Source organism: Suricata suricatta, chromosome 13 (assembly GCF_006229205.1).
Source record: "Suricata suricatta isolate VVHF042 chromosome 13, meerkat_22Aug2017_6uvM2_HiC, whole genome shotgun sequence".
In the NCBI taxonomy this organism is placed as follows: Eukaryota; Metazoa; Chordata; class Mammalia; order Carnivora; family Herpestidae; genus Suricata; species Suricata suricatta.
Genome location: NC_043712.1, coordinates 80,234,324 through 80,246,137, shown reverse-complemented (window position 1 = coordinate 80,246,137; position 11,814 = coordinate 80,234,324). Strand labels below are relative to the sequence as shown.

The following is an 11,814-nucleotide window of genomic DNA, read 5'->3' as shown; positions in this document are numbered from 1 at the left end:
CCCACGCCTTCTTGCTACCTGTTTGTGCCTTTTATGACTTTGGGGGGGGGGGATAATTTGTTGGTGGGGATGGGGGAGGGGCGGGGGGGAAGAGAAAAAATCTATTCTGCTTGGGTTTGGCTCAGTTCCTCCAAATGCAACAGGCTTCAGTTGTCTGTGAAACCTGCACTGTCATTTGATATCTACATTTTAGCATGCAAAGGATCCTCACCTCGGGAAAAGAGCAGGGGGGCTGGGGACCTGTCCATCCTGGCATCTCTGTACCATCCGTGTTAGGTGTGGCAAGGTGCTGAAATCCTGATCCAGGCGCAGCGCCAAAATTAACCTGACCCAAAGCCACAGGTGCTGCTGGGCAGAGCTCAGAAGACTGTCCTCTGTGCGGTGGAGGGCTTGGCCCTTCATCTGGGTCAGGTCTCCTGTGGGGGGAAGCGGAGCTCCTAATAGTGCCTCATGCCCACAAGCCACCATATGGCCCCTCCCCCCACCTCCATCTCCCCGGAGTCCCCGAGCCAACTTCTCTCACGCCTTCCTGAGCATTCTGCAGGTCACATGGGCACACTTTCAACGAAGCTTATCAAAAGGGTGTTTTCCTCTCCTATTTTGTAAATAATATTACTTTCGCTAGGAAGCTGGCTGCCTTCTTTCACATTCAGCCAGTCATCGTGCATGAGTGCCTAAGTTTCTACCAGCCCTTCCTTGAGGCCATCATACAAGGCGATGCATGGGTTTATATTAAGTCCTGGGGAAACAGAAGACCACCATGTCCGCTGTCTCTCTGATGTTCTCTCTCTCTATCTTATTTCCCAATAAGGGTCTATTTTAATGCAGTCTTTTGGACATGTATTAAAGTCACATCTTACTTACAATGGCTAAAGAAGACCATGCATTTGCTGGAAAAGTAGGGAATCCAGTACTTATTGGGAGAAAACCTTATTGGCGGTTGTTATGGGCCTGGTGGGAGTGGGGGGGGTCCCTGATGGAAACTAGAAAGTCACAACTGGCTCTCTTTGCCAGGGAGAAGGACCCTGCCTCTCTAGCAGCCTCTGTCCGTACTCAGCCAGGACACTCGGTGCGGTGCGTGGGACTTGTTTGCATATGTTTTGCTTCCTTAGGAACGGCACTCCCGCTTACCCCGTGGTCAGCAGAGATGACACGGTGCGCAGTGACTGTTAAGCAATGTGTTGTTGCTGGTAGCCAGGACCAGCACAAGCAGGGAGACGTTCCCAGAGAGGGATTTGTTTCCATTTTCTCTCTCTGCTTCTGTCAGAAACTTGCTAGGACACTTAGTAGCCAATAAAAAAGAAATTCCTTATTTCAACCGTCTGCCCAGATGGTGGATTTGTGCTTGTTTGTTTCACCATTCGTGGTCCCACTTTGCTAAGTCTGTCTTTCAGAACGCTCGCAAAGGCTGGCTTTCATTAAATTACAGAGATGGAACCAGAAAAGGCACATTGCTCGAAACTGCCCTCAGGAGTCAGCAGAAAAATAAATTGGCAACTGGTGTTTCATCGTAAGTATCTTCATTTCGTAATAATAGAGGGTGGCTGGGAGCAGAGATTCTCAAGTGACGGCATTTATCAGCAACGAAGGTATGACATTTATCACCGGCGTTAAACGGATGCTCCTGTCGGCCATCTATTCCCTGCGGGGCTCTGTGTGGGTGGGTCACTACACCCGATGTGTTATTAGGCTTAACTCTGGGTCAGAAAACAGGTGATTGTCCTCAAGTTGCTGAGCTTTTGACCATCTCTAACTTTGAAGTTCAAATGTCAATTAATCCTCATTCACAAATTCTGGTTGTTGTTTTTCTTTTTTTTTTCTAGCGTATGTGTCCGGCACAGCCTAAGTATACATTCATACAATCATTTATTCATTCAGCAAACACTGGTTGAACAACTGCTCTATACAGAGTCCTGGTTTGGGTGCAGCAAGATGTGTAAAATATGTCCACTCCTGGGAGTTGTAACTCGGGAACAGGAGGGCATGAACGTCAGGGCAGGGGGACAGGTGCCACGCTTCGGGAAACAGCGAGGTTGACTCTGAGATGACAGGCCCTAAGGCACTTGACGGGTTTCCCAAAGAATGGGGTTTCCTGGGACTTACACCCATTAATATCATTTCACCAGGGGTCGGTGGAGCAAGAACAAAGACTAAGAGTTGAGAGGTAGGGTAGCTGGAGAGGAAGCTGGCGTTGGGTCCGGTGGGAGGCTGGCATGGACAAATGAGGTTGAGGGAGACACCATGCCCAGGCGGGGCACATGTTTGGGCCCAGCTATGGAAAGAAGCAACTGCATGGCCACCTGTTCTTAGAGCCTTTTCTCAGCTAAGTTGCCAAGGAGGAGGTGGCGGGGTGGCCTAGGACACAGCCTTTGTCTCTGGAACCTGCTCAGATTCACATTGCCAGGATATTATTTCTGCTCTACATAAAACCCAGTCTTCTCTTGCTGAGCTGTACATGCATGTGCTCCTGCCTTGTTCTGTGGGAAAGATTAAAGACAGGAAGTCCCTTTCCTGCATGTAATGGTCTTTGTGTCCTAAGATGAATCTCTAGCCACCAGGCTTTCTGAAGAGTGAATGACTGGAGAGGTCCAAGAATTTTGTGGGGACCACAGGAGGCCGTCATAAAAGATACCACGGATGGAGTGTGGTAACTATCAGGGCCCCTCTTCTACCCAGCTGAGGCTGAGGAGGTTGATACTACACCATGTGCCTCCAGAACAATGAGCAACGGTGTATATGATACGGTGGTTCCCAACCAGTGCAGGGCCACTACCCACCCAGGGGGTGTTGGGAAACGTGTGTGGATACGTGGCAGGGAGGAATTTAGGGCGAGGGGACCACAGGTTCTAAATATCCTGCCGGGTGTCAGCCAGTCCCTTAGAACAAAAAAAATCATTTTGCCTCGTTCATGATTCTTGGGTTTGTTAGCTGACCTTGAAAATGGCCGGCAGCCATTGTTAGAATGAGATCATGTATGAAATCTTACTGACCCAAGCTACAGCCTATATCCACAGAACTCACGGGACAGATAGTTTTGTGTGGCGTTTCAGACTGAAGGCTTTGGCCATGACCCAAAGGCTTTCTACACGGGAAGCCTCAGACTGTGACCAGCCCCATGACGTTGGGCTGACAGCTGGCTGTGCTGAGCCAGCATTGTGTTCAGATAATACAGGCAGTGACAGGGTCCAGGTGTGCTGACTTCTGACTGGACAACATGGGGTTTACTTTGCAGCCATGGCCGTCCGCCATGGCAGGTGTGTGGAATCTGAAAAGCACCTGTGGGAACTGGTAGTGACGTAACAGGTGACTCGGTTTTATTGCTTGATCGTGCACTGGGTGCTCTTGGAGCACATGGACGCTGAGTCTCAGACACCTGCCTGGAGGACATGTCCTTTCCTGAGTGGAGGAGGGCCTGAGAAATCATGTGCCTTTTGAAATGATGTAACTGCCTGTAAAACAGTGGCTGGCCCTTCAACAGTTACAAACAGCAAGAGATTATCTGAGGTGCCAGAGCTTAGCAGATGCCTTTTCTACCTCAGTCGGCTGGAGTCCTTATTGGTGGAAGCGGCTCATGCCGTTGACAGCCCATTTGGTGTGTGAATCAGCCTACCCCGTCGTGGAAAACTACAGACACGGTGAAGATATGCATTATGTACCCATGTCTTTATCATCTCTTCATGTCTTTTAGCACCTAGGAGGTGCCCTGCAATATAGCGGAACTCGAGGGATACCTCACCAAAGACTGTGTTTTTAAGTAGAATGTTTAAGGTATGGGTAGACTTGCCAATAAAAGGAGTTTTGTGGGGCGCCTGGGTGGCTCAGTCGGTTAAGCCTCCGGCTTCGGCTCAGGTCAGATCTCACGTTCGTGGGTTCGAGCCCCACATCGTGCTCTGTGCTGACAGCTAGCTCAGAGCCTGGAGCCTGCTTTCCATTCTGTGTCTCCTTCTCTCTCTGCCCCTCCCCCTCTCATGCTCTGTCTCTCTCTGGATCAAAAATAAATAAAACATTAAAAAATTTTTTTAAAAAAAAGGAGTTTGGGAGTGGAGAGGTCAAACAGACACCTGCTACATCTCAGATATGCAAACGATGCAGCATAATTACTATGACCAACCTTGTAATGCACATCTTCTGGGGTGGGGAGTGGGGGGAGTACTTAAAGTTCTTACTCAGAGGGATGGTATAAAATTAAAGTACTGGAGAGCCACCACCTCTGAGAATTTCCCTTCCTTGTCAGTAGGTGAGCCTACCGTTCACATTTGGGAGGAGGAATGAGTGAAGACTGGAGTGGAGGTTTGCCTCTCCCCCGCACTCTTACAGCCTCCATGCCCTTCTTGCCACGCAGGGAATTGTGGTTCCCTATCCATCACTGTTCATTTCTCCATAAACTTTAGGAAGAAGAGGGGATACCACAGGGTCTGCTTCTTTGAGTAAATCCCCCGGGAGTGGCCAATGATTCTATGACGCACAATGGAACACTTTGGTTCTGACTCTCCCAGTGGGTCTTAATTGCTGGTCCTCTCAAAGGTGGGATGTCTGTGGGGTAATCCCCATGCCCTTGATGTAAGCTTGCTTCTGAGTACGTACGTTTTTAAGAATGCAATAGATGTCTATCCATAGTACTTCTTTCCAAAGAGCATTCAGCTTATTTTCTGAATCAATAGTTGATGATCAGTCATGTTAGGGTTTTCAAAAAGATTAACTTACCCAGAGGCTGCGTTAGTTGCACATGGAGAATCAATCTTTGACTTAGGTTCCCCTATTGATGTTCCCCCCCTCTGGTAACAAAACAGTGATGAAAGAGAGAAAAGTTTAAGTACAAAATTTATTGCACTAAAGAGATCAAAACAGTTCTCTTATGTAAACCCAAATTAGCATGTTTCATGTGACTATCAGAAGTTGAAATAACTATCCGCTTCGAATGCAAACTCTGGAAGAAAGCCCAGTGACAGACTTTGTTCAGGTCAGTGGATGTGCTCAGACCCCAGAGAACATTTCAGGAGAACAATCTCAGTAGACTGATGGAAAGAGGTGACAAGAGAGAAATAATAAATTGCGTTACAGATAAGTGATCACCCTCCTATTGGACAACCGTGGGTGAGCTTCATATCCACTTATGCCTTCATGTCAAGGATTCAAATTACGGATGCCTAATTCATGTTTCATGTAACGGGACCAGGATTTCCTTTTATGTGGCTTCCCGTGTATTTGTCAGGATGCACTTAATCGGTGTACTCAGCAAAAATGGGGAAGAGGAGGCCATGGAGACCTCATTCCATCTCTACAACCCTCTTCCTCCTTGAACGACCTCCATCCTTCCCACCTCTATCCACGCCATCTCTTGTCATCGATGGGATGATCAGAGAGGGAAGAAAACGACACCAGGAGGTGAGGGCTAAGCTCCTAGGCAGAAAATATGGGGGGCTTATTTACATTTTAAAAGCGAACTTTATTGTATGTCAATGACAATGAAAAAAACTTTAAATTTTATACATTAAACAAAAAGTGAGCACTAAAGCGAGCTTGGCTGCTTGCTGGAGGGCTGGAAGGTATTGCCCCTGCCGTGGGGCTCCATTTCTGTTAGGGCCCACTTTCTGAAGAAGGACGAAGTCCAGACTGCCCCGTGAGAGGGGGGAAGTAAGACAGGGTTAACCTGCACACCTGTCTGAAGTGAATACATCCTCTCACGCCCCTCGGTGGACCCTGCTTCACCCTACTGGAAACAACTGTATGTTACCTGGAAAGTTTCTTAATGTCTCAAGGTCTCAGTTTATGCATCTGTAAAATGGGAATAACCATTGCACCTTTTTCTGAAGGGTATAATGAGGGCTGAATCAAAAGCACAAAAAGTTCATGGCACAGAGCCCATCTTATAAAAGACATTCTGTAATTGTTAGATATTAATCCCAGCATCAATTTCTCACTTGATTGAGGAAGCAACTGAGGCCCAGAGGGATGAAGAATTTTGTCCAAGCACTAAAGCATCAACCTGCATCTCTTCCCTCCACCCTGCCACCCAACTTGTCCTCATATTAAAACATATAATAAAATATAACAAAGCTGAGGAGGAATCAGTGAGTTTTAAAATAAATGTCCCAAGTCTAAAAGTACATGGATCTATATCTTGAGACACAAAGAACTTTCTGTGAAGAATCAAAGTATTGCAACATAGTCCCCTTTCTTTCAAATTCTAGAGATTTACAGGAGGATTGGTTGAAATATACATGTCTATTTTAATGCTTTTCAAGATTTACATCAAATCTGTATTCATGCAACCTATGGCTAATACAGTTTCTTCCCCTAAATTCTGTGTCTTATGAGTTTCTAAGTATTCTGTCTGTTCAACTTGAGTGTCTCAGAAACCTTGTCCTTTCTGGTTATACAACCTTCTCGTTTTTAAGATTTTCACCTAAAACTCTGTAGTACAGCCATTTTGAAAGCAAATAGTATAGTTGGTTTTCACATAGAAACAAAATACACACCATGAAAAGGAAGTAATACATAGCAACAGTCATGGCTTCCAAGAGCACATCTCCCGCAAGGTGAGTTCCTACAGTGTCACCCTGGTAATACGGTGAATGGGGAGAGCTACGAAGCCAGCCAGCGACACCTGCAAGTTAAATGGGACAATGACCCTCCATCTCCAGCACACTTTCCTCTTGCGATTGTTGGGTAATGTGGTACCTGACATCATGGCTGTCCATGAGCAGCTGCTGTTCTCCTTGTTACGGACTGAGGCTCTGGAGGGGGTTGAGTGAGAGCTAAAAGCCTCTTGGGGCACACCTCCGAAGGCAGTTCAAAAGCCCACTGGGCTGGGATTAGTGTGAATCCTTTGAAACGTTGCCTTCTGTCCACCACACCTTCCAGGATGCCACGCTGCCCTTGCAGACCAAAGCACGTCTATGGAACTGTAATGCTTTCATTTCCTGCGTCTTCTCGGCAAGCCTTCTGGGGGTCCCTCCCGTGGTCTGGTACCGCATTTATTACCAGCAGCTGTATCCCATGTGCGTGCATCCCAAGCACTAGAGTGTGTCGCCTGCTTCAGCATCCTCAGCATCCTCCGAATGGCGTGGCTGTCTCCACCCTAGTGGCCACGGACTCCTCGTAGGAAGGTGGGGCCTCTGGGTGGATGTCAGGTGCATGTTCAGATTCGAGGTCCACCTCCGTGTACACGGGTGGAGGAACATCCGAGGCCTCGCCCTCTGCTGGACAGGGTTGCTTCTCGGCATCAAGACTCTCTTCATACGCAGGAGGGTAGAAATCTGGCCTGGGGATCAAAATGCCACAAACGTACATGTGTTATTTAAGTGGTTAATGCCAGAGAGGCATATGCCCGACTCTCTCAAATCACACTGTGTGAAGGGAAACTGTTAAGAAACATTGATTTTGAAACAGATGTACTCCTTCCCTAGCATCACCAGTTCTTTAGAAAATGTGGTTTTTCCAGCAAAGCCCTCCTCACGAGCCATGGGATGTGTGCCTCTCCAATCTGATTTTTACCAGTGAGTTATTCCAAGCTGTTTGCTCTCTCTTACTCATGGGAACCAGGGGTTTTCAGCATGCGATTCTTATGGGGGTGAGGCCAAGAGGTCCCAACAGTGGAACCGCCCTCCACCCATTATATCCTGGTCCCTGTTCACACCCTCCTCCTCTTCTACACACTCCTCCTTTTTCTATGTGATTGCACGGTCTCAGACCCTCAGAGCCAACAAAAAAATGGACAAAAACCAATGTATAAACTTGTCAGATCACTGTGTTACACACCTGAAACTAATAAACACTGTGCGTCAACTACACTCACATAAAACATTAAAAAAACAAACAAAAAAAAAAGACCCCAACTCTGTCCAGTCTCAACTCTATCAGATGCTCCTCTCTCTCTTCTCTCTCTTTCATGTGTCAGCAAACACGTTTCCAAAAAAACATAGTCATTTCTCAAACTATCTCAACTGACAACTTCACATAGATTTCACTTCCGGCCTTTTCTACGCCAATAGGCCAATGGCGGAAGGAGACGTTCTTCGCCAAAGGTGATGTATTCATTGGTAATCTTGCCCACCGTTGCTAGTTGCTAAATCCTTCCGGCTTCTCCATCATGAATAGGACCAAGTGGGGGGTGGGGGTGGGGTGAAGTGAGGAAGAGAGAGGGTGAGCTTGACTGAGTTGGGTATTTATAGAGTGAATCCCTCGGCGCCTACGGGGAGTGTTTGTGGCGAGTAACCACAACAGAACAGAGACTGCCATGTGTAGCCACAGCTCCGTTCCAAATATGACCAGGCCCGTAGCCAGATAGCTGAAGGTGCTGTCTACTGTATGGCCTAAATCTCAGCCTTCACTCAGAATGGCCAAGGCCGTGTCACAGGGCACACGTGTAAAGACACTGAAGACAGAGTGATTCGAGAGGCTTCAGGATCACTGCCACCTGCCCCCAAATCCCACTCGCCTGTCCTAAGCCCATCCCCCAACACCAACTCACATTTCTCTGTGCCCCACCTTTCACCACTACAGACTCCGTTGCTCTGCCGTCTCGGTGTGGGTTCCCAGTTTGAAAACAAATGCTTCTCAGAAATGCGACTCTTCCTTAACTGACTTCACTGGCCATTCTGAGTAGGCTGGGTATCTATTCGATGCTCCAGAAAGAGGCCGGTCAATGCGGTGTCATGCTATTCACATCACAGATCACTAAAATAATTCCGCACACTGTGATGTTATGCATGTGTTCGTAAAATTAAGCTGCCCCTATAGGCAATCAGTTAGTCCTTTCAGGGATTCACACTCTGGCGGCAATCATGTAACATGTATACAAGAAAAACAATCCTCACTGGAGAAGCATCATCTATGATCGATTCAGTTATCTTGATCTTTTCTCAAACCCGGAGACCTTGAATGTTAGTATAATAAACACTGGAAGTGGGGCTTGGTTATTATTAATTAGTTCTTATTAATTAGCATAATGTCAAGATCAACCATTGTGGGTAAAATTACTTATATTCAAGATACATCTGGGACACCTGGGTGGCTCAGTCAGTTAAGCGTCTGACTTCAGCTCAGGTCATAATCTTGCGGTTTGTGTGTTCGAGCCCTACATCAGGCTCTAAGCTGTCAGCAGGAAACCTGCTTTGGATTCTTTGTCTCCCTCTCTCTCTGCCTCTCACCTGCTGGTGCTCTCTGTCGGTCTCTTTCTTTCTCTTTCTCTTTCTCTCATATATAAACAAACATTTAAAAAAAAAGATACAGGGAGAGGGGAAAGTGAGTGATGGGCATCGAGGAGGGCACTTGTTGGGATGAGCGCTGTGTTGCATAAAACCAGTTTGACAATAAATTATATTAAATAAAAAAATAAAAATAAAGAAGTAATAAAAAGATACATGTGGCAGCTAAGACATTTTAGATGAAGAAGGCAAAATAATTTTTTAAGCAGTCTTGTAACCTGTGGATCTTATGGATGATGCTTGAGGTTTTATCCCTGAGTGGTCCTCTGCTGGGCAAGAGTTAGGAGGGTTTTGCTTAGCTGATAACCCATCAAGTGAACTGCATTTTGTTTTACTGTGGCAACATACATATAACCTGAAATTTACTGCTTTAGCCATTGTAGGTGGCCCGATGAATGGCGTTCAGAACAGCCATACTGCTAGACGCCCACCTCCAGAACTTTTCCATCATCCCAAGGTGAAACTCTGTACTCAGTAAACAGTAAGTTCCCACTTCCCTCCTCCCCCACTGCTGCCCTTGGTAACCACTTTTCTACTTCCTATCTGTGAATTTCACTGCTCTAGGCATCTGGTCTAAGAGGAATCGTATAATATTTGTCTTTTTGTGGCTGGCTTCTTGTCCTTAGCGTAATGTCTTCACGGTTCATCCGTACTGTGGTGTCTGTCAGAATTCCCTTCTCTTCAGGGCTGAGTAATATTCTGCTGTATGTATAGGCCACACTTTGTTTATTTATTTGTCCACCAATGAACCTATGGGTTGTCTCCACCTTTTGACTATCGTGACTAAGGCTGCTATGAACAGTGATATACAAATATCTGTTCAAGTTCTGCTTTTAGTTCTCTTGTCTATATGCCCAGAAGTAGAATTCCTGGATCCAATGGTAATTCTATATTTAGCCTCCATACCATTTTCCATAAAGTCATGGCACCATTTTACATTCCTCCCCCTCAGCAGTGCACATGGTTTTGGATTTTTGCATAGTCTTGCTAACACTTGTTTTCTGTGTGTGTTGTGTGTGTGTGTTTGTTTTTAAAACAACAGCCATCATAATGGGTGTGAGGTGGTAAGATTAACTGAACTACCTCTGGAATGTTATTCTCTGGCCTTGAATAAATCTTTCATCCAAGGTGTGATCAGAACACCCAAAGGGACCATAAGCTAGGACTACACAGAGATCATGAAGAGATGGCAGGACTAATTCTATGCCTGTCTGTTCATTTGTTGGGCAGCAGAATTTGGTCTGGAACTTGCCTTCCTTATAACCCGGTTATGGAAATAACTAAGCACCCGTGCCTCCAAGGACAGCTCCCACAATACAAACAAAAGAACCTAAGAGTTGGGTACCAGTTGACGTAGTTCTTCCATGGGGGGAGAGGTTGTTTCTCTAATATAAATTCCCTGTACTTCATGGATTTCCCCAGAGACAGCACCATTCTTCCTGAGAACTAACCCCAGAGTAATTTCCCAACAAGAAAGCTTCAGTTCTACACATCCAGCCCATCAGGACCAAGATATCACTGCCCTGTGGCATTAGGGCCATTCCACTTTTCCAGAACTCAGCCCCATCACAGTCCTCCTCTGTCCCCTGGCTTCTCAGCACATACCTGTCGACGGTGGCCAGGGGCAGTGCCCTGTGGGCAAGGTGTTGTCTGAGCACTTGGGTGAACACCCCTTTGCTTTCCCTTGCCTGGCGGTAGGTGCTCCAGAAAATTCCACTTAGAAGGATCACAAACCCCAGTGGCAGAAGCGTATAGGCCAGGATCAGTTTCCCTCGACAGTTGAATATCGAGGCTGAGGAAATGAAGAAGGCTCCCAGGCAGATCATCAGGAAGCCCGTCAGGAGGGCAAGGGCACATAGGACTAGACCTGTTCTGTTCCGCATCCCTGCTCCTTGGTAGCCCTTCCACTCCCCTGCTTCCTTTGCTCAGAGAGAATGCTCTCATTAGCCAGCTCGGAGCTCTATGTGCTCTGGGACCAACTGGCCTTTGAACAATTAAGTGAGGCAGGCACTTAGAAGCTATTCATTAACCATTGAAAGTAACCGTAATATCCTTGGAGGATTAACCTCAAAACACAGCCTTGTGTAATGCAGGAAGGAATGGTTTCTCATCTCTGTCTTGCTCTTCTGAGCTGGATCGGACCCCCAGCCAACCCCAGTTATTGGAGGGAAGGTCTCTCATCCTTTGATTACAAGAGCCCTGAGCTCTTAATCCCCCTGGTGGGTAATTCTCCACCAATGCTGAAGAAGTTAGCATTCCTTGATGAACTATCTTCTTTGTGCTGTGGCCAGGGATCCTTCCCTGATTTCTTCTCTCTCTGTACTACAAAGACATTTTTAAAGCTCTTAACAAGTTTGTCTTGCCTCTCTCAATGAAACTCCCTTTATTGCCTTCACCCTCTGTTACTGGGAAAAATTCCAAGAGAAAAGCCTGTGGGGCGAACTCCTTGATTCCTTCTCTGTTGATAAGGAAATGAGCATCCACAGGGGGACGAAAGGGAATTCTGGAGAGAAGGATTGTAATAAGGCAGAGCTTTGGGAATTTGGGGGGATTTCTGGGGATGGTTGGAAAAGGTGATGATCTGTTGACTTCTCTGATTCTGGTT

The 11,814-nt window shown here is 46.6% G+C and overlaps 1 protein-coding gene across 1 annotated transcript; it reads right to left on the bottom strand.

Annotated features, from left to right (window-relative positions):
- Positions 1-4,804: 4,804 nt before the first annotated feature.
- On the bottom strand, positions 4,805-11,152 carry TMEM252 (transmembrane protein 252). Its single transcript, XM_029920591.1, has 2 exons — positions 10,815-11,152; positions 4,805-7,264 (listed from the first exon to the last, which is right to left on the bottom strand). Exons 1-2 carry the CDS (start codon positions 11,090-11,092, stop codon positions 7,048-7,050), a joined length of 495 nt encoding a protein of 164 aa, XP_029776451.1. The 5' UTR covers positions 11,093-11,152; the 3' UTR covers positions 4,805-7,047.
- Positions 11,153-11,814: the final 662 nt, after the last annotated feature.

Excerpts from the sequence above, each read along its gene's own strand:
- TMEM252 (XM_029920591.1), bottom strand. The coding sequence starts at position 11,092 with ATGCGGAACAGAACAGGTCTAGTCCTATGTGCCCTTGCCCTCCTGACG. Across the intron at positions 7,265-10,814 it reads CCCCTGGCCACCGTCGACAG|GCCAGATTTCTACCCTCCTG; the intron begins GTATGTGCTGAG and ends TTTGATCCCCAG.